The sequence below is a fragment of the Lepus europaeus genome, chromosome 5 (genome assembly GCF_033115175.1).
Source record: "Lepus europaeus isolate LE1 chromosome 5, mLepTim1.pri, whole genome shotgun sequence".
In the NCBI taxonomy this organism is placed as follows: Eukaryota; Metazoa; Chordata; class Mammalia; order Lagomorpha; family Leporidae; genus Lepus; species Lepus europaeus.
Genome location: NC_084831.1, coordinates 1,768,594 through 1,795,113, shown reverse-complemented (window position 1 = coordinate 1,795,113; position 26,520 = coordinate 1,768,594). Strand labels below are relative to the sequence as shown.

At 63.9% G+C, this 26,520-nt stretch overlaps 1 protein-coding gene across 3 annotated transcripts in view; it reads left to right on the top strand.

Annotated features, from left to right (window-relative positions):
- CEP104 (centrosomal protein 104) overlaps positions 1-23,496 on the top strand; it is a 34,100-nt gene extending 10,604 nt beyond the window's left edge. For 2 of the 3 annotated variants that reach the window (XM_062190329.1, XM_062190330.1), the window contains 15 exons: positions 29-184; positions 1,752-1,976; positions 3,551-3,751; positions 4,770-4,937; positions 5,489-5,662; positions 8,812-8,988; positions 10,490-10,696; positions 11,032-11,139; positions 13,931-13,976; positions 14,422-14,476; positions 14,906-15,014; positions 17,925-18,063; positions 18,181-18,248; positions 20,680-20,770; positions 21,557-23,496. In XM_062190329.1, coding sequence (XP_062046313.1) covers positions 29-184; positions 1,752-1,976; positions 3,551-3,751; positions 4,770-4,937; positions 5,489-5,662; positions 8,812-8,988; positions 10,490-10,696; positions 11,032-11,139; positions 13,931-13,976; positions 14,422-14,476; positions 14,906-15,014; positions 17,925-18,063; positions 18,181-18,248; positions 20,680-20,770; positions 21,557-21,672 — 2,040 coding nt within the window. In that variant the 3' untranslated portion in view covers positions 21,673-23,496. The remainder of the gene's footprint in view (positions 1-28; positions 185-1,751; positions 1,977-3,550; positions 3,752-4,769; positions 4,938-5,488; positions 5,663-8,811; positions 8,989-10,489; positions 10,697-11,031; positions 11,140-13,930; positions 13,977-14,421; positions 14,477-14,905; positions 15,015-17,924; positions 18,064-18,180; positions 18,249-20,679; positions 20,771-21,556) is intronic. The other variant, XM_062190331.1, reaches the window with a different exon arrangement.
- The last annotated feature ends 3,024 nt before the right edge of the window (positions 23,497-26,520 follow it).

Here is a 26,520-nt window from a genome sequence, read left to right as displayed (position 1 = left end):
AGCGTAAAGCAGGCGTCTTGTGCTTCAGGTTGGTGAGCGTCTCGGGAGGTACGAGGTGGAGAAACGCTGTGCCGTGGAGAAGGAGGACTACGACCTGGCCAAGGAGAAGAAGCGGCAGATGCAGCAGTACCGCGCCGAGGTGTACGAGCAGCTGCAGCTGCACAGCCTGCTGGACGCCGAGCAGGTGCGCACGCGGTCTGGGGCAGGCCGGACGGGTCCCACGGTGGGGAGGAGCGCTTCCGCCCCATGTCCTGCATAGCCTGCTGGACGCCCAGCAGGTGCACACGTGGTCTGGGGCAGGCCGGACGGGTCCCGCGGTGGGGAGGAGCGCTTCTGTTCCGTGTCCACAGCCTGCTGGACGCTGAGCAGGTGCACACGCGGTCTGGGGCAGGCCGGACGGGTCCCACGGTGGGGAGGAGCGCTTCCGCCCCGTGTCCTGCACAGCCTGCTGGACGCCCAGCAGGTGCACACGTGGTCTGGGGCAGGCCGGACGGGTCCCACAGTGGGGAGGAGCGCTTCCGTCCCGTGTCCACAGCCTGCTGGACGCCGAGCAGGTGCACACGCGGTCTGGGGCAGGCCAGGCGGGTCCCGTGGTGGGGGTGGAGCACTTCTGCCCCATGTCCTGCACAGCTTGCTGGACGCTGGGCTGGTGCACACGCGGTCTGGGGCAGGCCCGGGCGGGTCCCACGGTGGGGGGGGGGGCGGGGGGAGGAGCGCTTCTGCCCCGTGTCCAGAGCCTGCTGGACACTGGGCTGGTGCATATGTGGTCTGGGGCAGGCCCGGGCGGGTCCCACAGTGGGGGGAGGAGCGCTCCCGCCCCGTGTCCTGAAATGCGATGCAGTGGCAGTCGCAGGGGTAGCCCGGCTCTTGTGCCCCTGTGCCGGGGGGGGGGGGGGGGGTGGGCGTCGCCCTCAGGGGATGCACAGTAGAGAAGGGGGGAGGAAGGTAGAGGCTCCAGCACCTCTGCAGTGGGTCCCTAGCCCACCCCCGGCCCAGCTCTGCCGAGTGTAGTCACTGCCCCACCCGCCCCAGTCGTCCTGCTGAGCTGAAGGCACAAACCTGGCGGCTTCTGCACAGAGAACACTCACACGAGGGGCTCCGCCCCGATCTTCAGGACCCCTGCAGGCAGCTGGCATCCACCCCACTCGACAGATGGGGAAGCTGAGGCCCTGGGCCACAGGACAGCGCTGGAAAGCAGAGGCCTGGAGCTGGGCTGCCAGGCCACACCCAAGCCCCTGCCATCGCTGCGTCAGTCAGACGTTCTTATCAGCCCTGTGCCTCCTTTCTCCCACTAGACAAAGCGGTGAGCATGGATGACAGCGTTGGGTACAGGCGTTGGCGCCAGGCCGGGTCATCGCGATTGCTGTCGAGGTTCCACAGGTCACGTGGTCCTGCAGACAGTGACTCGCGGTGCCAGGTTTTACCCACAAGGCTGTTTGCACCCACCGCTGCTCTGCCCATCCATGGGCACTTGGGAGTGAGCATGTTGGCACGCCCAGTGGTGAGCCCCGCCCGAAGGCTCACGCTTACACTGCTATTAGGGCACATAGGGCCTGGCGAGATGGCTGAGGGCAGCAGCGTGGCCACACGGCACTCCGGGCAGCTTTTCCTTTTGTTCTGAACCTCCCCCTGGGCCAGGGCCCCCCCCCCCCCCCCAGCCTTCCTGATGCGCGTCATCTGTCTGGGGCGTGAGACGGGCAGGTCCCGTGTGGCTGTGGAGTTTGGAACCAAACGTCCCTCTTTTTCCTCAGATGCGAAGACCCTTGGATTTGCCTGTCCAGCCCCTCGTTCGTTCTGGCAGTCCACGCCACCAAAGGCTGGTGCCCTCGCTGCCCCAGCCAGAGGAGAGGGTGATGGAAAACCGGCCTGCAGAGCCTTTCCTCCAGGAGAAGCCCGCCTACTCTCCCCCCGTCTCTCCACGGCATTCTGCCGTGGACCAGTTCCTGCCGGCCACAGGGCCTCCTGCCAAGAGCGCTGTAAGTAACCCACTTCACGCTGGCCTGCAGTTCCGGCAGCAGGCGCCTGCTGAGTGGCTGTGTGGGGCCAGGTACGGGTCAGGTGCACAGGATACACGAGCGCTTCACACAGCCTGCTTTGCAGGAGAGAGGCGAGGGCATGAGTGTGGGCAGTGGGCACTACACCCCGAGAACATCCGTGTAACGTGTCATTACTATTCCTGTGGAAACATCCGTGTAGTGTGCAGTTATTACACCCATGAGGACATCCATGTAGCATGCAGTACTACACCCATGAGAACATCTGTGTAGCATGCAGTACTACACCCGTGAGGACATCCGTGTAGCCTGTAGTACTACACCCGTGAGAACATCCTTGTAGCATGCAGTCTACACCCGTGAGAACATCCATGTAGCGTGCAGTTACTACACCTGTGAGAACAGCCATGTAGCATGCAGTTACTACACCCATGAGAATATCCCATGTAGTGCATAGGCAACAGAAAGCCAGATTCAAACCGGGGGTTTTATTGGCTGTTGGAACTAGGGAGCTACAGGGTTATGTGGGGTCAGCTTCGCTGGGGCAGGGGTCCTCAGGTTTACCCTGGTAGCTCAGCCTCGGTCACACGCTGGCCTCTGCAGCCACGAGCCTACGAGGGGCACGTGCTGTGCGGCTGCCAGGGCCTGCCCAGAGCTTCCGCTAGCTGTGGGGGAGTGGCCGTGGGGAGCACACGGGGGCGAAGGCCGAAGGCCAGCTGCCCTGACCAGAGTCTGCTGCGGGGCTGGAAGGGCCTCCCTCCGCTCACGTGTCCGTCCCCAGGTTGTCACTGTAGCAGCGCCTACATAGCTCCTCTGGACTGACCGCTTCAGCCTCTGTAATGTCCTTTGTCACCCGAAAGTATTTCACAGCCACGAGTGAAGTGTGCGTGTGAGGAACGTGTCCCCACGCCTGGCCCACACTCGGCTAATGCGTCTGTCGGCCGAGGAGGGAAGCTGCCCTCCTGTGTGCAGGAGTGACCCCGCCTGGGAGCTCCCCTGCCCTCCTGCAACGACCAGACTTCTGCTTGGTGGCCATGGGCCGTTGTCTCCCCAGGACGCTGCAAGCCCTGGGAGGACTGCAGCCCCCCCCCCCACCGCCCCCTTCTCTGCGGGGCACAGCTCATCGCAGGCGGGGGATGGTGGGGCAGGGCCTGGCAGGCTGCAGCCCTCAGGCCGGGGCAGCCTGGTGGGAGGGTCCGCCTGATGAGCTGGCTTACTAGGGTCAGGGGAGGGGCTTATTCCTAAACAGAACTGGTAGGTTTTTTCACCAGAAAAAAACAAAATAACCTTTGCCTTCCTGATCTCCGTGTCGTTCAGCCAGAGCTGAGGCGGGGCCACGTTGCTTCTCTGTTGGGTCTGCGACCAGTTCAGGAAGGCCCAGGAAACCCCGTTCTCACTTTGCAACGACGCCTGTTACGTGAATTATTCTAACCTTAGGGTGCTGGGGCTTAGCAAAGGAGCATCTGTCAGGCCACTGGACAGCTGGGAAGGGAGGGGAGGAGGGAGGTCCGCGCCAGCAGCCCCAGGGGCCCTCCTCTCCCCCTCCTCACCTGCAGGCGGAGGCCCTGCCCTATGATGAGCGGCCGCTGCCCGCCGCGCGCAGGCAGCAGGGGGACGCGCTGGTGCAGCCAGAGACGAGTGACGCCAACGGCAGTGAGGACGCTCGGAGGGCGGGCGTTCCCGGGGAGCCGGAGCCCCTGACAGAGAAGGCCTTGCGGGAAGCTGGCGCTGCCATCGACGTGCTGGGAGACACCTTGGTGAGCACGAGCGCTGCCAGCCATGAAGGAAGGCGGCAGGCAGGAAGGCGCCCGGGGTGTGTCTGGGATGCTACTGATCGCCCTGGGTGCTTCTCGCTTGTTTGGGGATTCTGGGTGATTAGGAGTTACGTGAAGCAGCAAAAGCATGAGCCAAGAATTCAGATGTTGTGGATGAGTGTTTAAGATGAAATGTTCCCGGGATTCACGAGCCCCTCTGTGAGCGCTGGCTCACCCCTGTGTTAGCCGTGGCGGGGCGGAAGCGGACAGCACCCCGTCACAGACACGAGCCCCGCCTGGGAGCTGGGGGAGCCGGCTGCCAGCCTGGAGCTCAGGCCCCGTCCCACAGAGCAGGGCCCAGGCTCGGCTCCCAGCTCCAGCTCCACCAGGGACGGCGTTCCCGCCACCCGCCCACGAGGCCGGGCTGAGTTCTCGGCCTTGGTGCCTGCCCAGCCCAGCGCTGTGGGCGCCTGGGGACTGAACCAGCAGATGAGCGCCCTCTGTCCTTCTCCTCTCTCTCCTCCTCTCAGGCAAAAAACAAAACAAAACAGTGACTCTCCCATTCTCAAGTTGACAATGTTTCTCTCGGTGAGATTTGTAACACTTTCCATGTCAGAGAAGTTATTTCTTCTGAATACACGTTTATTCTCTAGGGAGATCTCATTGCTCCAGGATTCATCTTAGTTTAAAGAAAGCCTTCAGGGGCGCAGTGGTTTAAGCCACGGCCTGCGGGGCCAGCATCCCATGTGGGCACTGGTTCGAGTCCCGGCTGCTCCACTTCTGATCTAGCTCCCTGCTAATGCACTTGGAAAGACAGCGGAGGAAGACGGCCCAGTGCTTGGGGCCCATGGGAGACCTGGAGGAAGCTCCTGGTCTGCCCCAGCTCTGGCTGTTGTAGCCATTTGGGGAGTGACCAGAGCACGGAAGCCCCCTCTCTCCCTCCGTCTCTCCTTCCCTCCCTCCCTCTCGCTCTCTAACTCTGGGTGCTGTCACGCCGACGCTGACCCCTGCTCTGCGGCAGGTGGCCGGGGCCTACTCCAAGACGTGGTCCTACCGAGAAGACGCGCTGCTCGCTCTCTACAAAAAAATGACGGAAATGCCAGCCGGGACCCCAAAGGAAGACCTAAAGAGCACGCTGAGGGCGGCTGTCTTTCTCATCCGAAGAGCCATAAAGGACATCGTGACCTCCGTGAGTCCCTCGGCTGCCCCTGGCTCTGGCGTCCAGGGCTGAGGTCCTGTGACCCACCACGAGAGGCCAGAGTAGCTGCAGAGAGAGCCCGGCCGCTGCCACAGCCGTCAGCAGAGCCCACGGTGCACTCGTGCAAAGTGCATCACGTGGGCGATGGCGAATGATGGCCTCTGAGCTCTGTCCCGCCCGGGTTACACAGCATCGGCTTCCCCACGGCCCTCAGAGCCAGCTGTTAGCAGAGGCCCCGCATACCCCAACAGATGTCCAGCTTAGGTCTCACGTTTCGTGAAACCTGAGGCGCCTGGGAATTACTGGGAATTGTTGTAACTCCCCTGGGCCCTGCGCGTCCCGCTCCTCACCGTTGTCCGGGCTAACACAGGAGTTTGTCCGCTCGGGCAAGGCAGCCCTTGGTGACACAGTGACGTATGCACAGGCCTCCGCCCGCCAGGGCCTGAGCCTGAAGCAGTCTTCAGTCTGCTGCCTGCCCTTCAGACACGCCCGTGGTTACCTGTTTAGTCTGTGCTCACCTGTGCCTATCGCCTTTTCCTTAGGTCTTTCAGGCTTCCCTGAAGCTACTGAAGATGATCATCACGCAGTACGTCCCTAAACACAGGCTGGGCAAACCGGAGACCGCGCACTGCGTCGAAAGGACGGTCCCTGTCCTGCTTGCCAGAACCGGCGATTCTTCCGCCCGCCTCCGAGTCCTAGCTGCCAACTTCATTCAGGTCTGAACTCCACCGTGGGATCAGGGACCACACAAGATCCCTGCAGAGCTGCCCCTCTGAGCGCCTGCAGCCGCCGGCGCAGCGGCGTTGTACAAGGCCTAGGGACCCGCCGCTGCGCTTCGCTCAGGCCCTACAAGATGAATTTGGTCTTCGACATAAACGTTGATCAAAGTGTACAGTTTGGTCTTTCCATTGTTCCTCTTATCCCACGTAAGCTGTTTTGTAAATAAATAAAAACACGGGGGCCAGCTTTGTGGCACAGCCGGTTAAGCCACTGCCAGTGGTACCAGCTCCCATATGAGCACTGGTTTGAGTCCCAGCTGCTCCTCTTCCAATCCAGCTCCCTGCTAATGCACCTGGAAAAGTAGAAGAGGGCTCAAGTCCTTGGGGCCCTGCACCATTGCGGCCATCTGGGGAGTGAACCGTCAGATGGAAGATATTCCCTCTCCCTCTCCTTCCCCCTCCCCCTCCCCCTCTCTAACTCTGCCTTTCAAATGAATAAATAGGGGCCAGGGGTGCCGGCATCCCATATGGGCGCCAGTTTGTGTCCCAGCTGCTCCTCTTCCAATCCAGCTCCCTGCTATGGCCTGGGAAAGCAGTGGAAGATGGCCCAAGTGCTTGGGACCCTGCATCCACGTGGGAGACCCAGAAGAAGCTCCTGATTCCTGGCTTTGGATTGGCTCGGCTCAGGCTGTTGTGGCCATTTGGAGAGTAAACCAGTGGATGGAAGACCTTTCTCTCTGTCTGTCCCTCTCTGTCTGTAACTCTACCTCTCAAACAATGTATATATATATATATATATATATATATATTCATATATATATATATGAAAGCTATACCAAAATAGAAAACTTGGGAGTAGGAAGCAATAGATGTGGAACTGTCTAAACAAACAGGCCTCCTCTAGGCTAGGCATTGTGGGCAATACCAAGTAATCACAAGTGTCTTGGCACAGTTATTCAACAAGTGTGAAAATGTATTGTGTGGTCTATCAATCAGCTCGTGAATTCATCAGTTTAGGAGTTTGGTTTTTTCTTTAAGTTTTATTTATTTGAAAGGCAGAGTTATGGTAGGTGGGGTGCTGGTAGAGAAAGGTCCCTTCTGCTGGCTCACATCCAAATTGCCGTACCTGCCGAGGCAGGGCCAGGCCAAAGCCAGGACACCAGAGCTGCTTCCAGGTCTCCCACGTGGGTGCAGGGGCCCAAGGACTCGGGCCATCTTCTGCTGCTTTCCCAGGCCACAGCAGGGAGCTGGATCGGAAGTGGAGCAGCGGCTCTGTGGGACGCGGGCATCGCAGGTGGCTTGGCCTGCTGTGCCACAGTACCGGCCCGGGCAGCCTGTGAGGTCCTGGAAGTCTGGGCCAGATGGCTGCCAGTCCCCTCCTTGGGAAGGAGCCCAAACTGCGTGCGTCTTCCCAGGAATCCTTCCTCTAAGATGTGGCAAACGGCAGACCTGGCTTCATCTAACAAACTCTGCTTTTCAGGGAAGATGACCAGGAGAAGTTCATGATACTCATCAGAACACCAAAAAATGAAACGAAGTAAAGCTACAACGTGCTCGCTGATGGAACTTGAGTTTTGGGTAGATACCATCTTCCAGGAGCCGGGAGCATGTCTCTCCTGTAGTTACTTTTAAGCCACATTAATTTCTGGGTGGCTTGGCCATGTGTGACCTCTGCGCCGCCTCTGTGTTTTACCCCAGAGCGCCTGTCGGCTGACTGTGAAAGCGCGTGTATTGTCACGTCTGGGAGGCGGTTACGGAGTTCACTGTCGTCTTCTCGGAAAAGTGCTCTCGTTCTCCCTGCGTCTTTTGTGTTTGTACAGAGTCACTCGCAGGCCACGTATAAAATCAGCTCTGTGCCAGGACAGAGACTTGGTAACAACACCTCTTGCTCGATTGTGAGGGGGAAAGCTCCAGTGCTCATTGCTCAGGGTTCCTTCTCTCTCTGCACCTGGCTGATCAGCGGTGTCTCCCTCAACTAGAGACAGGCCTGGCCGTGCAGCGACGCTGAGGTCACGGTGTCTGCGGTTTTCGTAGCCCTGTTAAGAAGAGCACATCGGCACACGCTTGGCCGGCATTGAGTAAATACCGGAACGATGGTGACCCGAGCCGTGGCACTGTCATTTCGTTTAGAATTTTAGGTATTAGGAAGCCTGTGCTTGGCTGAGGCCTGCCGAGAGCGGACGTGTGCGCGCGCCCGGCCAGCGCTCTGAGGCTTCCGCGGCTCTCTGTGGCGGTGGTCGTGTCCCCTGTTTCAGGTGTCGTGGCCAGTGTCTTCCTGAGCTCCAGGCGACCTGTCAGACTCCAGGGCGCGCATTGGTGCCACGGTTAAGTTGCCGCCTGCAACCTCCCGGTTGAACAGGAGGGAACGCCCAGGTTCACCTCTGACCCAGCGTCCCGCCGCCGCGGTGCACCCGGGGCAGCGATGGCGCAGGATGCGTCCCCGCCGCCCGTGTGGGAGGCCCGCAGGGAGCTCCTGGCTCCCTGGCTGATCTGTAACACGAGGGGCGTGAATCCGCAGTCCTTCTGCGTGTATCTGTCTGTCTCTCTGCCTTTCAAATAAACAAAAAGATGAAAAAAAAAGGCTTTGTTTTTTAAAAAAGAAAGATATAGGAGTTTAAAGATTGATGATTTTACTGCAGTTTGTTCCTATTGTTTCCTTAAAAAGATATTTTATTTAAAAGATAGAGTGCAGAGAGAGGGAGGGACGGAGAGATATCTTCCATCCACTGGTTCACTCCCCGAATACCCCCAATAACCAGGGCTGGGCCAGACAAAGCCAGGAGCCAGGAGCTGTCTGGTCCCCATGTGGGTGCTGGGGCCCGAGCACCGTGGCCGTGATCTGCTGCCTCCCAGGCACAGGAGCGGGGAGCAGGAGTGGGGGGGGGTGCAGAGCAGCCAGGGAGCAGGAGAGGGTGGGTGCAGAGCAGCCAGGGAGCAGGAGAGGGGTGCAGAGCAGCCAGGAGTCAGCCGGGCGCTCGGGCACGGGCTGTGGTGTTCCAAGGGCAGCTGAACCGCCGGCAGCACGGCCCTGGTCCTCACGTGGCTTTATTCCCTGCGTTTTCCCTTCGATGCTTAGTTTGAAGGTTTTGCTAAATTGCCTCTAGCACTTCCCATAAAAATTAACAGGTTATGTTGATTCTTTATAGGAAATGGCCTTGTTCAAGGAGGTTAAATCTCTCCAAATTATTCCGTCTTACTTGGTACAACCACTGAAAGCCAACTCCTCGCCTCACCTGGCCATGAGTCAGATGGACCTGCTGGGCCGGCTGCTGCGAGACCTGGGCACCGAGGGCTCGGGCTTCACAGTGGATGGTGTGATGAAGGTGAGCAGGCCCGGGACACACTGCCGCAGTGGTGCCCACGGTGTGCAGACTGCCTGACCGTGTTCTGTCCATCTGAGTGCTGGGAGGGACGCGTGTTCTGTCCATCTGAGTGCTGGGAGGAATGAGGCAGGCAGAGGGCAAAGGAAAAGGGGGAGTCGATGACCAGGAGACGAGGGTGGGGAGTCGATGACCAGGAGACGAGGGTGGGGAGTCGATGACCTAGGAGACAAGGGTGGGGAGTCGATGACCAGGAGACAAGGGTGGGGAGTCGATGACCAGGAGACGAGGGTGGGGAGTCGATGACCTAGGAGACGAGGGTGGGGAGTCGATGACCAGGAGACGAGGGTGGGGAGTCGATGACCAGGAGACAAGGGTGGGGAGTCGATGACCAGGAGACGAGGGTAGGGAGTCAATGACCAGGAGACAAGGGTGGGGAGTCGATGACCAGGAGACGAGGGTAGGGAGTCGATGACCAGGAGACAAGGGTGGGGAGTCGATGACCTAGGAGACGAGGGGGGAGGAGTAGGCTCTGAGTCTTTGAACCGCTCAGGCGTTGGGCTCAGTGTGCCCAGAAGGGCCGGCCCTGGGTCAGAGCAGGTCCTGTCACTTAGCAAATTTTCTTAATTTTTTTTTAAGATTTATTCATTTCCTTGAAAGCCAAGTGACAGAGAGAGAGATTTCCACCTACTGGCTAATTCCCCAGACGCCTGCAGCAGCCAGGGCTGGGCCAGGCCGAGCTCAGGAGCCAGGAGTTCCAGCTGGGTCTCCTTGTGGGCGGAGAACCCACTGGGTGATCATCCCCTCCCTCCCAGGGGCCCACTGGCCTGAAGCTGCACTGGAAGTGGGCAGCAGCAGGGCCTCGAGCCAGGCGCTCGGACTTGGGAGGTGGCTTTGCACACAACACCTGCCCCGAATGTCGTAAGTTGACCGAGCTTATGTTGGGAAATGAAGTTGATAGTTTTCATTTACATCTTTTGATTCTGTTTTCCCATGAATATTTAAGACCCCTTGCGTATTGTTTATTAAACAGAAACAGCTACAGGCACAGGTGTACCCACATGCTGACGGCCCAGGCCCCGGGCAGCTTCAGCACGCTGGGCAGCTCCAGGGAAGCCGGGGACGGGGCCTGGGGCCGTTATGCGGTAGCCAGCGTTTTACTTCCTAACAATCACCAGACCCAGAGCCCAAGTGGAAACGTAGCGCGAGTCAGAGCTGGCCGGCGGCTCTGGGCGCCTGGGATGCTCCTGCTGCTTCCTGGGGAGGTAACGGAAGGATGTCAGCTAGGGCAGTGCTTGTCACTGTGGGAAGTGGGACAGGAAGCCCCGCACGGCCGGCGGGAGTTCGAGGTCAGGTCAGCTCAGGGAAGTTCCAAGTGGCCCAGGCCCCGCGCGCCGACTCCTTCCTTTGTTTTTCAACCTCCACTGTGGTCCTGTGCTGCTCTCGGGCTGGAGGAGAGTGGACGCTGTCGCTGTGACACGAGCCCCTGCCCCCCTCTGCCTAGTTTTCCGTGAGCGCCCTGGAGCACAGGGTGTACGAGGTCCGTGAGGCGGCGGTGAGGGTCATCTTGGAGCTGTACCGGCAGCACCCGGCCTCCGTCCTGGAGTACCTCCCCGCCGAGGACAGCAGCGCGCGCAGGAACGTCCTGTACAGGACCCTGTTTGAGGGCTTCTCCAGAATCGACGGCAGGCCCACGGGGGCTGACGTGCAGGTGAGCTGCTGTCCGGAAGGTGCTCGGCACGCGAGCGGCGTGCTTCTTGGGAAGCGCAGGTGCACGGGCAGGAGCGTTGGCTCCCTGGGGGCAGTCCCTGGCTCTTCCTCGTCTTGCCTGTGAGACGTGGACTTGCCCGTCTGGGAAGAGGAGTGGTAACAGCCACGGGCACCCCGCAGCGTCTCCACCAGACGTGCGTTAGATGGGTCAGCCCCAGCCAGCCTCCAGTGCCGGCGGACGCTGTCCCATTCGAGCAGCGGTTGCCAGCCAGGCTTTGTCACCACCTCTAAGGCGGCCCTAGCAGGCTGTGCTCACGGGAAAACGGTTTCCTCCAGGCACAGAGAAAGGCAGCTGCCGAGGCCACAGAAAGACGGAAGCCAGAGGAGACCAAGGCTCTGCAGGGGCAGCTGGCGGCCCTGAAGGGAATTCAGGCGGAAGCGCAGGTGGGAGCGGCTGCTCACGCGGTGCTGGGGGACGCTCACGCCAGCCCGGGGCTGCTCGGGCTGTGGTTCCCTCCTGGGATCACGTGACGGGGTGGCCTCGTTCATCCTGTGGTCTCCATCAGTTTGCGGCGCTGAAAGAGCGCCCTGGGAGCTGAGTGACCTCCGCTCTCCTCTGCAGGCTGAGCTGAGCCAGGAGAGCCAGGGCTGGCGAAGCTGAGGGAGGGGGAAGGGCAGAGTCCCCTCTGGAGCCCCCGTGGCCCCCCCGGGGGGGGGGCGGCGAGCAGAAGCCGTCGCTGGAGTGTGCAGGTCTGGTTCCACGCCTTACGAGGGCTTTGGGTGAATACCGGAAGCGGCCCGCCCCGCCCCCGAGGCCTGTGGGAGGTCTCCCACGGTGCAGGTGCGGCGTGCTTGAACTAAGGGTGCCCCTTCTACAGGCCCTGCTTCTGGGACTGAGTTACACAGCACCAGTTTTGTGGTTAAGTTCCTTACGTTGACAAAAGGTTGTCAAAAGAAAGAAAAGGCAGGGAGAGACGCTGTTGTTGAGCAGTCTGTGGTGTGCACCTCGCGGTGCTGGGTGCACAGACCCTGGGGAGGCGGAGCTCGTGGGGAGCCTTCTCAGTGCCATTTTTTTAAAAAAAGAAATGGGTAAGAATGAGGAGAAAGCTGAGTAGACGCGGAACTTCCCAAGGCAGACGTCACGGGAACGTTTCCACCGCTGCGGACACACCAGCTTCGCCGGAGGAAGGCAGAGAGCAGTGGCGAGGCGGGCGGAGGAGCGGCCGGGCGTGCAGCAGACCCTGGCTGTCACCCTCGTGTGCTGTGGACCCTGGCTGTCACCCTCGTGTGCAGCGGACCCTGGCTGTCACCCTCGTGTGCTGTGGACCCTGGCTGTCACCCTCGTGTGCAGCGGACCCTGGCTGTCACCCTCGTGTGCTGTGGACCCTGGCTGTCACCCTCATGTGCAGCGGACCCTGGCTGTCACCCTCGCGTGCTGTGGACCCTGGCTGTCACCCTCACGTGCAGCAGACTGTGGCTGTCACCCTCGTGTGCTGTGGACCCTGGCTGTCACCCTCGTGTGCTGTGGACCCTGGCTGTCACCCTCCTGTGCTGTGGACCCTGGCTGTCACCCTCATGTGCTGTGGACCCTGGCTGTCACCCTCCTGTGCTGTGGACCCTGGCTGTCACCCTCGTGTGCTGTGGATCCTGGATGTCACCCTTGTGTGCTGTGGATCCTGGCTGTCACCCTCGCGTGCAGCGGACCCTGGCTGTCACTCTCGTGTGCTGTGGACCCTGGCTGTCACCCTCGTGTGCTGTGGACCCTGGCTGTCACCCTCGCGTGCAGCAGACAGTGGCTGTCACCCTCGTGTGCTGTGGACCCTGGCTGTCACCCTCATGTGCAGCAGACCCTGGCTGTCACCCTCGCGTGCTGTGGACCCTGGCTGTCACCCTCACGTGCAGCAGACTGTGGCTGTCACCCTCGTGTGCTGTGGACCCTGGCTGTCACCCTCGTGTGCTGTGGACCCGGCTGTCACCCTCGCGTGCAGCAGACAGTGGCTTGTCACCCTCGTGTGCTGTGGACCCTGGCTGTCACCCTTGTGTGCTGTGGACCCTGGCTGTCACCCTCGTGTGCTGTGGACCCTGGCTGTCACCCTCGCGTGCAGCAGACAGTGGCTTGTCACCCTCATGTGCTGTGGACCCTGGCTGTCACCCTCGTGTGCTGTGGACCCTGGCTGTCACCCTCGTGTGCTGTGGACCCTGGCTGTCACCCTCGTGTGCTGTGGACCCTGGCTGTCACCCTCGTGTGCAGCAGACTGTGGCTGTCACCCTCGTGTGCTGTGGACCCTGGCTGTCACCCTTGTGTGCTGTGGACCCTGGCTGTCACCCTCGTGTGCTGTGGACCCTGGCTGTCACCCTCGCGTGCTGTGGACCCTGGCTGTCACCCTCGTGTGCTGTGGATCCTGGCTGTCACCCTCCTGTGCTGTGGACCCTGGCTGTCACCCTCATGTGCTGTGGACCCTGGCTGTCACCCTCGTGTGCTGTGGACCCTGGCTGTCACCCTCGTGTGCTGTGGACCCTGGCTGTCACCCTCGTGTGCTGTGGATCCTGGATGTCACCCTTGTGTGCTGTGGATCCTGGCTGTCACCCTCGCGTGCAGCGGACCCTGGCTGTCACTCTCGTGTGCTGTGGACCCTGGCTGTCACCCTCATGTGCTGTGGACCCTGGCTGTCACCCTCGCGTGCAGCAGACAGTGGCTGTCACCCTCGTGTGCTGTGGACCCTGGCTGTCACCCTCATGTGCTGTGGACCCTGGCTGTCACCCTCATGTGCACTGGACCCTGGCTGGTCACCCTCACGTGCGGCGGTTCCGCCGCAGCCTCTGAGCCCTGTGTGGTTCCCAGTAGTATCCGGACGGAGACACAGACAGGGAGATGAAGGGTCTCGCTCAGGGTCCTGAGCTCGTTTGTTCTCGGTAAAGCCCTGACCCCAAGTGCCGGCCGCCCTCCCGCTGTGGCGTGAATACGCTGTCGTGACTCCTGACGTGATCCTGGCCCTGCGGCCAGTGCAGGCTGCGTCCTGTGGATGCCTGAGCTGCAGGACCAGTCACCTGTGGAGGTCAGCAGCTTTGACAGCACCACAGCCACGGAGCCTCAGGGCTGGGAGCCCAGGGGAGGACGCGTGGATAACAGAAACCCTGAAACACTCGGAGCACGCCTCGGAGGCCCTCGTGTCCTGGAGGCCCCGGCTCATGCTGCAGCCCGCTGTCCCTGACCCTGTCTGTTTCTGTGTCTTAGGAGAAAGAGGGCACTGCTGCCGCCACGGAGAAGCCATGGCCACAGGGTGCGTAAGTGCCTGTCCCGAAACCCCAGACGGCACCACCCGCCTGCCTTCACCAGTCCTTCCAGCCGCGCGGCCGTTAAAGCGTGGGCCACGTCAGGCTGCTGCTAACCCTCAGCTGTTTCTGCAGGAGGTGCTCACTCGTGCTGTTAGAGTCTTTATTTGTTTGAAAGGCAGAGTGACCGCTCTCCCATCGCTAGTTCACTCCCCAGATGCCTGCAACAGCTGGGACTCGGCCAAGCCGGCCAAGCCGAAGCCCGGAGCCTGGAGCTCCAGTGGGTCTTCCACCTGGGGTGGCGGGGCCCCAGGCACTTGGGCCATCTTCCGCGGCTTCCCCAGGCACGTTAGCAGGGAGCTGGACAGAAAGTGGAGCAGCCGGGATGCTGGCGTCGCAGGCAGCATGGTAACCCGCAGCGCCGGCCCCTGCCTGTTTCTCTCTTCCCTTCAGACACCCAGGCGAGGCGGGCAGCCCTGGAGGCTGCAGAGGAGCACTACTTGGACAAGTGAGTTGTCGGTGTGGTGCCCAGGGGACCACGGCTCGGACGAGGAACTCATGCCCGGGGCGCTGCTCCGAGGGCCTGACCACACGGAAACACTGGAGAGAACCGGGCCCTCCCGGGTTTGCTAGGGGCGTGTAGATTACCTGGCTCTTCTCCGGAATTTTCAAAGCTGGGAGAACTGCCTCGGAGTCAGGATAACCACCCCGTCCCCGCCTGCCCGGCATCGCCGTTAGGGGCAGAGTGCCCCGCGCGTGACTGTACGGTGGCAAGGACAGGGAGACGCGGGATTCAGGGAGACGTCCTGCTCTCCCTCTCGTGACTTCACGTGTCCCGAGGGGTCGTCAGCTGCGGCCGCTCTCCTGGGGTGATGTGGGGTGGGGAAGCCGAGGACTTCCTCGTGAGCGCAGAGCTGACGCGCGCCGCTCCTTCTAGCTTGTGCATCTTCTGCGGGGAGCGCAGCGACGCGTTCACCGAGGAGGGCCTGGACCTGCACTACTGGAAGCGCTGCCCGATGCTCACGCGATGTGACCACTGCAGACAGGTGGGGCGCTGGGGGCTGGGGGGGCCGCGCTGGGGGCTGGGGGGCACTGGGGGCTGGGGGGGCCATGCTGGGGGCTGGGGGGGCCGCGCTGGGGGCTGGGGGGCACTGGGGGCTGGGGGGGCTGTGCTGGGGGCTGGGGAGGCCGCGCTGGGGGCTGGGGGGGCCGCGCTGGGGGCTGGGGGGCACTGGGGGCTGGGGGGGCCGTGCTGGGGGCTGGGGGGCGCTGGGGGCTGGAGGGGCCGCGCTGGGGGCTGGGGGCTGGGGAGGCCGCGCTGGGGGCTTGGGGGCGCTGGGGGCTGGGGGGGGCGCCCGCGCAGGGACAGCCAGGTCAGCCACGCTGGGGGCTGGGGGGCGCCCACACAGGGACAGCCGGGTCAGCCACGCTGGGGGCTGGGGGGCGCCCACACAGGGACAGCCAGGTCGGCCGCACTGGGGGCTGGGGGGCGCCCACACAGGGACAGCCGGGTGGGCCGCACTGGGGGCTGGGGGGGCACCCACAAAGGGACAGCCAGGTCGGCCGCACTGGGGGCTGGGGGGGGCGCCCACACAGGGACAGCCAGGTCGGCCGCACTGGGGGCTGGGGGGGGCGCCCACACAGGGACAGCCGGGTCGGCCGCACTGGGGGCTGGGGGGCGCCCGCGCAGGGACAGCCGGGTCAGCCACGCTGGGGGCTGGGGGAGCGCCCACACAGGGACAGCCAGGTCGGCCGCACTGGGGGCTGGGGGGGCGCCCACACAGGGACAGCCGGGTCGGCCACACTGGGGGCTGGGGGGCGCCCACACAGGGACAGCCGGGTCGGCCGCACTGGGGGCTGGAGGGGCCACGCTGGGGGCTGAGGGGGCGCCTGCACAGGGACAGCCGGGTCGGCCACACTGGGGGCTGGAGGGGCCGCGCTGGGGGCTGGGGGGCCCGCGCTGGGGGCTGGGGAGACTGCGCTGGGGGCTGGGGGGGGCGCCCACACAGGGACAGCCGGGTCGGCCACGCTGGGGGCTGGGGGGCGCCCACACAGGGACAGCCGGGTCGGCCACGCTGGGGGCTGGGGGGGCGCCCACACAGGGACAGCCGGGTCGGCCACGCTGGGGGCTGGGGGGGCGCCCACACAGGGACAGCCGGGTCAGCCGCGCTGGGGGCTGGGGGGCGCCCGCGCAGGGACAGCCAGGTCGGCCGCACTGGGGGCTGGGGGGGCACCCACAAAGGGACAGCCAGGTCGGCCGCACTGGGGGCTGGGGGGGCGCCCACACAGGGACAGCCGGGTCGGCCGCGCTGGGGGCTGGGGGGGCGCCCACACAGGGACAGCCGGGCTGGCAGCACTGGGGGCTGGGGGGGGGCCCACACAGGGACAGCCGGGTCGGCCGCACTGGGGGCTGGGGGGGCGCCCACACAGGGACAGCCAGGCCGCGCTGCTGCTGCCTACAGGAAGAGCCCACTCCCTGACTTCCCACGCCGCACGTCCGTGTGCCCTGCTTTGGGGCCGTGTACAGCTGGGTTCACACGCGTGGAATCACCATGCCCCTCGGCCAGCATCGCTCAGCCATCTGCTCGGGCCTGGCGCAGCCTCTGGGGGCTGTCGTGAGCAACACTGCTGCTCAGTTCCGGGCACCCACGGGCACGTCTGCCTGTGGCATGGACGCTGGTTCAGGGCGGTGGGAGCTGCCTTCCTCCCGGCCCCTCCCGACTAGGGCATGTCCACCCCACCCGCTCGGGAAGACCCCTGCAGGTCTCCTGCCCACCTGTGTGGCGCTGTCCCCCTTTTGTGCTGACTTGTGGGGTGCCCTTTCTCCCTCGGAAGGGCCCCTCCCATGCTGTGTCTTGCTGGGCCCTTGCCCTCAGGGGTCTTCCGATGCACCGGGGCTTCCACCTGTCATGCCTCCACCCTGCCCGTCTCTCCTGTGGCTCCAGCTTTTTGCGTCCGGTTTGAGAACTTAGTCTCCTGCCTGGGGCAGTGGCCTTCCTGGAGAAGCAGCGGGAAGGAGCGTGGACCTGTGTCCCTCACCGGGGCCTCTCTCACGCCCTCCCTCTGAGCAGGACAACGGAGCCCCAGGGGCGAGGCCTCAGGCACCCGGTGTCAGGGCAGACAGCGTGGGAAGAGTCTCTCAGCACACATTCTCAGCGGTAGGCGTGGGCAGGGACTCGAACCCAGGGCCATGCACTGCACCACTGAGCTACTCTGCCCGAAGCAGGTAGCACACCTGAGTCGGCTGCAGCCCCCCGCCCCCGCCGTGGCAGTGACCTCTGCGCGATGCCAGAGTAACACGAGGAGAAGAGAGCAGGGTCAGCGCCACGTCTGCGGGCGCGCACCCGAGGTGTTCCCCACCCCGGCGCGCCCGTGGCCCAGAGAGGCCGTGCTGAGCCCTGCAGGACAGGGAGCAGGCGTACGGGTCACCCTCCGTGGCCGTGCTGACCCCTGCAGGACAGGGAACGGGGCACAGGTCCCTCTGTGGCCGTGCTGACCCCTGCAGGACAGGGAGCAGGGGTACAGGTCACCCTCCGTGGCCGTGCTGAGCGCTGCAGGACAGGGAGCAGGCGCACGGGTCACCCTCCGTGGCCGTGCTGAGTGCTGCAGGACAGGGAGCAGGCGCAGGGTCACCCTCCGTGGCCGTGCTGAGCGCTGCAGGGCAGGGAATGGGGCACGGGTCACCCTCCGTGGCCGTGCTGACCCCTGCAGGACAGGGAGCAGGCGCAGGGTCACCCTCCGTGGCCGTGCTGACCCCTGCAGGACAGGGAGCAGGCGCAGGGTCACCCTCCGTGGCCGTGCTGACCCCTGCAGGACAGGGAGCAGGCGCAGGGTCACCCTCCGTGGCCGTGCTGACCCCTGCAGGACAGGGAGCAGGCGCAGGGTCACCCTCCGTGGCCGTGCTAGCGCTGCACGGCTTCCTGACAGCAGGCTTTGTTCTGTGTTTGGGAGTCAAGGTGGTGGAGGTATCCAGCCTGACGGAGCACCTGCTGACGGAGTGTGACAAAAAGGACGACTTTGGCAAGTGCTACCGCTGCTGCGAGGCGGTTTCCAAGGAGGAGCTGCCCAGACACATCAAGGCGAAGGACTGCCACCGTGAGTGCCCTCCGCACACTGCCTGTCCCCCTGGGGAGGTCCGTGCGGGGGGCGCCCTCCTCGCCCCCCGGCCAGGTCCACAGGCCCCTAACTCGTGTTCTGCTGGAATCATTGCAGCCGCCAGGTCAGAGAAGCTGGCAAACCGGTGTCCTCTGTGCCATGAGAATTTCACGCCTGGAGAAGAGGTGAGGGGCTGTCGGGACGGGGAGCCACAGGACATAACTGACGCGCCTCGGGCTGGCAGCGCCGCCTCCGTCAGCCAGCCACAGGTCCGCAGGCCGTGGTCAGGGTGGAGGCGTCTGAGCCACTCGGCTGACCGGGTCTGCTGCTCCCTTGCGGCCCCACGAGACCCCCTCCCACTGACGGATGCTCTGTTGGAGGCTCTGAGCTCCACCTTTCCTGGTCACTGCTCCCACTTCCCAGTGAGGCGCTCCAGGACGTCTGGGCCCAGCCCGGTCCAACCCCTCTGCCTCCTGTGTGGCCACTGCTGCCCCGCGGCCACACGTGAGCTCGGCTCTCCGTGCCCACGTGCTCTGCCCTTGGCAGGGACGTCCACGGCTCTGACACAGCTGGTGCTGCCCTCTGTGCCGGGCAGCAAATGCCAAGCCCTGGGGCCCAGCTGTGGAGGCCTTTGTCTGGCCCAGCCACTTCCCTGGCTGCTGCCCTCCGTGGTCCACTGCTGTGTCCTGCGGCTCCACTGTCCTTGGCCCAGCTCTGTGGGCTGTGCCACAGCAGGTGGCCCAGCCCGGCAGGCCTCTGCAGCGTCCTCACCAGGAGTCAGAACAGGGAAGGCGGCCGTTCCCTGCCCCTCAGCCCTTCCTCTCTGCCCAGTATCCACCTGGCTCCGGACGGGCGGTCTCTGTCTGCGTCTCCTCCTGTGCCACTCAGACAAGCAGGCAGCTCTGAGGCAGTCGGAATGCTCAAAGCATCGTGCGTCTGCTCTCCCCGTGTTGCGTTATCCGTGCCGCGTGACCAGCCGGCACCCATGTGAGCACAGCGCCCACGGGAACCCCTGGTGCCCAGCTGCCCACTCACCTGTGTGCTCAGCCCAGCTGGCCGAGTGGCTGTGCTGGCCTTGGTGGGCTCCTACATGTCCACTGGTCTGGAATGGCCTTGCAGGCTGCTGAGGCCCCTCAGCCAGCTCCCCACGGCCCTGGCCCCGACCCCTGACCCCAGCAGGCTAGCAGGTGCAGCATTCCCGTGGTCGCAGCAGAGGCTCCCGTGAGACAGACCGGTGTGTGAGTGCATCTTGGCCTGCCTCTCGCAGAGCACCACTGCCGTCCCACTGCCAGAGCACCAGTGTCACCGGCGCCGACAGATGGTGACAGGAGGGGGAAGAACCAGGGCCAGCAGGGGTGAGCAGGGGGCCCGGGGGCCACGAGAGGGCGGCTCGCTTCAGCAGCCTGAAGCTGTCCGGCGAGACCTGGAGAGCCCAGGGCCGGGCCTGACGGGATCCTGCTCAAGCGCAGGCTTGAGGGGACCAGGACGGGGCAGCCGGAGGCAGCAGCACAGTGGTGGTGAGAGGCGGGTCCAGTAGAGAGGGTGCTGGTGCCAGTGCCTCTGCGGGCTGGGAGGAGTGGCTGCACATACAGCAGGAGGGGCGGTGAGCGCCACACTCCAATGTAGCCGTCTCCCCGGCCAGCCCCCGGCCATCTCCCCAATCGTCCCCGTCCCCCAACCGTCTCCCCGACCAGCCCCCGGCCACCCCCCCGGCTGTCCCCCGGCTGTCTCCCCAGCTGTCCCCGACTGTCCCCTGACCATCCCCCAACCGTCCCCGTCCCCCAGCTGTCTCCCCGATCGTCCCTTGACCGTCCCCCGACTGTCCCCTGGAGGGCAGCACAGGGACATCGACACCCCCGTTCCTCTGGGTCATCGTCGACGTCGGGCCTGTGTGGACGGCGTGGGCTCCAGGGCCGTGTGGCTGGGTGCAGCCCCTGGGCAGCTGAGGGGAACGTGCTGGGGGAGGAGAGCCCACGGGGCCTGCGGCGTCCCCGAGGCGGTCCGCTATGCCCCTTTTTTTTCAATATGCATTTACGTGTTTGAAGGACGAGATTGCACAGAGAGGGAGAGACAGAGATCTTCCACCCACTGGGTCACTCCCCAGGTGGCCCCAGCAGCTGGGGCGGGCCAGGCTGAAACCAGGAGCCCGGAACTCCCTCTGGTTCTCCCACAGGGTGGCAGGGGCCAAGCACGCAGGCCATCTTCTGCTGCTGTCCCAGGCCCGCTAACAGGGAGCCTGGTCAGAGGTGGAGCAGCCAGGACTTGAACTGGTGCCTAGGTGGCATACTGGCAAAGCAGGTGGCGGCTTAACCCCCTGTGCCACATGGCGGCCCCCAGCCGTGCACCTTAACGGCCTGTCCACGGGCACCTGGGCGAGGACCTCACGCCACGGCACAGCACAGCCCAGTCTGTGCATTGGGACTGAGCCGTGGGCTTGCGAGGTGACCGCCAGGTGCCTCCCAAGGGCGTCTGACGGCCCGCACAACCCAAGGGGCCCCCAGGCTACTCCGCAGCACTTCTGCAGTGTGGCCACCTCCCATGGTCATCGTGGGCAGTAGACCCAGGTCCCCGGCCCTCTCGGCTGCCTAACACCGCGCACCCCCGTTATGTTGGCAGGCGTGGAAAGCTCACCTCATGGGCCCTGCTGGCTGCACCATGAACCTGCGCAAGACGCACATTCTGCACAAGGCCCAGGCGCTGCAGCCAGGTGAGGGCCCGCGCCGACTCCCGGGGTCTCCGGCCCTCTGCGTGGCTTCCTCTGCTCCCTGGGATGAGCTGTGATGTGACCACGACTCCCCACGTTGCCACGCCATGGCTGCTCTTCCCGGTGCTGTCAACTCAGGGTCACCGGCCAGACCCGCAGGGCCATCGTGGGCTGCAGACCGGTCCTCGGTGCTTTCTCGGAGCGCTGACACGTGACGCTAGCGGGCAGCTGAGGTCCTGCCAGCCCTGCCCTAGCGGTCACCACTTCAGCCGTCCCGTGGCGGAGGCAGGATACCCAGTGAGGAGGCCAGTATCTCTCGTTAGCCAGTCGCTCCCGCCCTGCCGGCCCCACGCACAGCTCCACGTCCGCAGCAGTGCCCACGTGCTGTGTTGGGGGACACGCTTGGGGGCTCAGGCTGTGCTGCAGGAGGGGACAGGGTGTCGTCTGCCCCCCCCCCCCCATCGTGAAGGAGGGAACGGTCGTGCAGCCGGCCCGTGCACCTGCGGGGCCTGAGTGCAGCCAGTGCCTGGGTGGACGACTCCCCCACGGGGCTCCTGTGCTGTGCCACCACCCGTCACCTTCACCCATAGCCAACACAGCTCACGTTGGCCACGGTCCGCCTGGCCAGCTGTGGGCCGAGGGACCACCGTGCACCGTGCTGACCGCTCAGGCTCGCCCTGGTCTGGCTGCTCCCGGCCAGTCACGCTGCCTTCCCTGGGGTTCGCTCCAGCCCGTGCGTGAGAGCCGCCTCCTGATGCAGCCCCTGTGTCTTCTGTGTTCCCACTGCAGGTAAAGGCTCAGCCGTGGCCAAGGCAGGGGCCCCCGGACTGAAGGCCGGAAGCAAGATCCCCACCCCCAGGGGAGGCCTGAGTAAGGGCTCCACCAGGACACGTGCAAAGCGGTGACGCAACTCACGCTCTGTCCCGTCGCTTCCTGATTCTAACCCTGTCCTCCAAAAACTCCCCTGGACCTGGCAACCGGGGCTCTGTCCGCACTGCCCCTGGCCCTCAGCCCCGCCTGGGCCCCGCGTGCACAGCGTCAGCTGCACGTCAGTGACGTGTGTGGATCCGACCAAAGAACCCCGCGCAGCCTCAGGGCCCCGCCGCACCAGCCTGCACGAGTGAGGGAGGCGTCGTTCCGCGTGGGGCCAGCCAGGGACCGCTGCACAGGACGGGCACAGCAAGGGTCCTCTTGTCTGACCGCGTGGCGTGGTTTCCATAAAAAGTCACCGCGAGCCTCACGTAGCCGGCCTCCACACTGGCTGCAGACTGGGCAGGACCTGGCTCAGCCGGGCTGCGGGCCCAGGACAGACGCCCGCCGCCTTCTCCCCGGCAGGTCTGTCTGCCGGCGGGGAGCAGGGCTCGCTCAGCTCCACGGAACTTGGGTTTCCCCTGTAACATAAATTAAGGTAAAAAGGAAATCTTTAAAAAAAAAAAAAAAAAAAGCAGGGGTTACTGCGAGCTGGCCCCACCTCCACAAGCCCCACCTCCACACGCCCTACCTCCACACGCCCTACCTCCACGAGCTCCGCCTCCACGAGCCCCGCCCCGCCCCTGCAGAGTCTACTCCCAGGTGGGTCCAGGGTCTGCCCCTGCTCAGGATGCTGCAAACTCTGCCCTAGTGGATTCCCAAAGAGCGAGCCGTGGAGTGACCGCACACGAGCGCCCACGTCTGCTCGACCCTCAGCACAGACAGCGCCCCGGCCCGGGCCCGGGGTCGCCTGGTGCCTTCCAGAGCCTGCTGCGCGTGCAGTCGGCATCTCCCCCAGCGCTCACTCCGAACGTGCCCGACGATGCTGAAAGCAAACCTCAGGAAGCCGCCTCAACCACTCCGTCCTACTTCCGGGAACTTCAGCCAGACGCCTGGTCCCCTGGGACAGGGCAGGGCCTGTGTGCAGCCTACAGGGGACACTGGCCATGTCCCCCCAGCCAGCTCCACCCCTGGCTGGGACTCACTTCCTTCCCAAGCGTCCCGCGGGGGGGTGTGGGCTTGGTGGCACTTGTGTCACACGATGAGTGTATAATGTCTCCTCGATCCCCACTGTGTGAAACACGAAGTGCAGGAACCAGCAGCAGTGTGGGTCCCGGACCTGCCGGCGAGCCCAGCGTCGGTCAGCTCACACCTTCCAGTGTGGGCGTCTCCAGCTACTAACACCTAGCAAGAGAGTAACCTTCACAAGTGCCGCCCAGCAAACTCGCGACCCCCGGGCGGGCGCGGGTGTTTGCAGAGCCAGCTGCCCACTCCCCACGCCGTCCCGGCCGCGACTCCCTCAACACTGCTCCACTCCAAATAAAACAGCTCCGAGAAACGCAGCCGGGCCTGACTCCTTTCTCTCCGGTCAAAGCTAGAGAAGCTGTGTGACGTCGGGCGTCCCTGGTAGGGGGGATGTTCACGAGGCTGCTTGCGTCCCAGGGAGCGGAAGCCAGACTGGGCTCCCGTGAAGCAGCGCCTGCTCCAGGGGCGGCCAGGGGCGGCCAGCGGTGGCCGCACGGAGCTTCGCTTAATGGGGCAGCGCTCAGGAACCAGGAATAACCGAGCCCGGAGGAGCAGGAGGCTGAGCCTGCAGCCCTGCGTGAGAACTGGGTTGTCGTCACGGATGTGTAGTGGGCGTTTAACATTGACTTCTGTTTCACATTTTGAGATATGCTACTAAATAACTGAAGAAAATTGTTTCTATAAATTCGGCATTAGAACACCCACGTAAGTACTTTTAATGAAGATTTGCAACTTTTTACCGTTTGACATAGTTTCCTGTGTCGTACATTTCAGGCGCCAGAATGGTCAAACATGCGAGTCGTGTGAGTGTTGTTCGAGGGCAGGATTCAGCGCCTTGCACTTACTCATCTAACAGGATCACTGTTTGCTCAGGTTTCTTTCGAGGCTGTCCTGAAGCAACCATTTCCAGGCGACGTTAGTGTGTGTGGCTCAGCAGAGACGGGGTGAAGCTGTCCGACTCCCCCAGGGGGAGCTACTGTCCTGGGTTCGCTGCCGGAGGAGCCGGACAGCCAGAGCTGCCTTTGGAGTCCAAGGCTGACCAGTTGCACCCTGTGCGGTGAGGTCAGAGCCGGCTGCATCCAGTGGCCTTGGGGTCTGCCCACGTCGAGAGAGCAGGCATTTGTCCCAGGCACCGAAGCTGTTCTGCTCTAGTCCCGGCTAGGGCGCCGGTTCTGTCCCGGTTGCCCCTCTTCCTGGCCAGCTCTCTGCTGTGGCCCGGGAGGGCAGTGGAGGATGGCCCAAGTGCTTGGGTCCTGCACCCCATGGGAGACCAGGAGAAGCACCTGGCTCCTGCCTTTGGATCAGCGCGGTGCGCCGGCCGTAGCAGCCATTTAGGGGGTGAACCAACGGAAGGAAGACCTCTCTCTCTCTCTCTCACTAACTCTGCCTGTCCAAAAAAAAAAAAAAAAAGTTAAGTACAAATGCAGCATTGTGTGGTTTTGAAGCTTGTATCAGCTTTTTTTTTTTTTTTTTTTTTTTTTTTTTTGGACAGGCAGAGTGGACAGTGAGAGAGACAGAGAGAAAGGTCTTCCTTTGCCGTTGGTTCACCCTCCAATGGCCGCCGTGGTCAGCGCACTGTGGCCGGCGCACCGCGCTGATCCGAAGGCAGGAGCCAGGTGCTTCTCCTGGTCTCCCATGGGGTGCAGGGCCCAAGCACTTGGGCCATCCTCCAGTGCCTTCCCGGGCCATAGCAGAGAGCTGGCCTGGAAGAGGGGCAACCGGGATAGAATCCAGCGCCCCGACCGGGACTAGAACCCGGGGTGCCGGCGCCGCAGGCGGAGGATTAGCCTGGTGAGCCACGGTGCCGGCTTTGATGGTGATTTCGTAACTGTTTCTAGTGTGAAGTTCTGTCTTCCTTTATGCAAACATCAACTACCTTAAAACCGCACAGAGTTACACGGTTGCTTTAAAAGAGACTGGCCTGTGTGCAGAGAGGAGGGAGACTGGCCTGTGTGCAGAGAGGAGGGAGACTGGCCTGTGTGCACCCTGGAGAGCGAGCTGGAACACGGGCGAGGCCCTGGCTGAGGGAGGAAGGCCATGTCCGGGGGCAGGAGCGAGTCAGCCCAGCACAGCCCTGCGAGCCTGCTCACCAGGAGCCCCCAGCGAGCCTGCGACCCAGGGTCGGGCTTGGGCACCCACGTCCACACGAGCAGGTGGCAGTGCCCAGCAGGGCCCCTGGACGAAAGGCCGCGGTGCAGAGGGACCTGGGGCACTCAGGGTCCCATGGAGGAGGCTCTGGTCCCAAAGGCTCTGTCAGGGACCGTGTGACAGCAGCGGGGCCCTGCCCGGCTTCCTCTCCGTGCTCAGAGGAGGGGTCCCTCGCCTTCTCCAGGGCGGGGCAGGCCCCCGCAGAGCCAGCAGTGGGCAAGGGACAGGCAGCGAGCCCCAGGGTCCATCCAGGCAGCCACGGAACTCCCTCCTTGGGCTCCCCTGTGCCTGGGCCACAGGAGGGGCCAGGACCCCAGCCTCCCAGGAGCCTTGCAGGCAGGGGAGGGGGGAGCAGAGCACGTGTCCCCCTGAAGCAGAGGAGGGCAAGAGGTCAGCCTCCGGGCAGTGTCCACACACAGGGAAGGACGCCTGGGTCCAGGGACCTGAACACCACCCCCACGGCTGCGTGACCCGCAGGAGAGCTGTCCCCGCAGGCACCCTCCCCAGCTCAGGGTCCAGGTCTGTCCCCGCCGGGGCAAGGGGCCCCAAGGGACCACTGTTTGGGGCGTTGGGGTGCAGGCAGGAGAGGCCCGGGGCTAGCCCTTGGGTGTGCGGGGGCGGGAACGGCCTGCGCCCCACCTGGCCCCGTCCCTGCAGCCCTCGGCCTGACCTCCCCACATCTGAGGGACCTGGGTGTGGGTGCAGCACGGCCTCCGTGCTGGCTCTGAAGGGAACGCTGCCCACCAGGCCCCGACAGGCTGCCGGGGGCGAGTCACGTCCTCAGGGCAGGGGGCTCAGGCCCGGCTGCAGCCTGCGCCCCGACACCTCCCAGAGCAGGTCGGCTCACGCTCCTCCTGAACCTCTGAGTCACCAGGGCAGGGAGCGAGTGGCGGCTCTGCGACCACAGGCCGTAATCCAGTCCTAAAAACGTGCCAGTCGGGCGGCACCGCGGTGTCGTGGGTAAAGCCGCCGCCTGCAGCGCAGGCGTCCCCTGTGGGCGCCTGTTCCGAGTCCTGGCAGCTCCTCTTCCAGGCCAGCTCTCTGCTGTGGCCCGGGTGCTTGGGCCCTGCACCCCATGGGAGACCGGGAGGAAGCTCCTGGCTCCTGATGGGCCCTGCAAGGTGTCCGGCGCGTAACAAAATCTTCCCAGCCAGACCAATCCGTTAATTTACAGGCTTTTATTGGGATTCCGCTCCCGGGCGAGGTCACCGGCCCAGCTCTGACCGGCTGCCATCTGTGGAGTGAGCCAGCAGACGAAGATGTGTCTCTCCCTCCCAAATAAATCTTTAAAAAATAAGAGAGGGGTGCAGACAAGGGCCGCGCGCAGGGGCAACCCGGCCACCAGGCGGCCAGCGGTCCCGCGGGTTCCGGCACAACCGCCGCCCCCGCCCACGACTCCATCTGGGCTGCACGGTTGCCTCTTGCCGATTTTTCTTTTTTTAAAAGACTTGAGAGAGTTACAGAGGGAGAGACAAGGGTCCTCCATCCAGTGTTTCACTCCCCAGATGGCCGCGACCACCGGGGCTGGGCCGGGCGGGGGCTGGATGGGAAGTGCAGCAGCCGGGACTCGAACCGGCGCCCAACGGGACGCCCGCGCTGCAGCCTGCGGC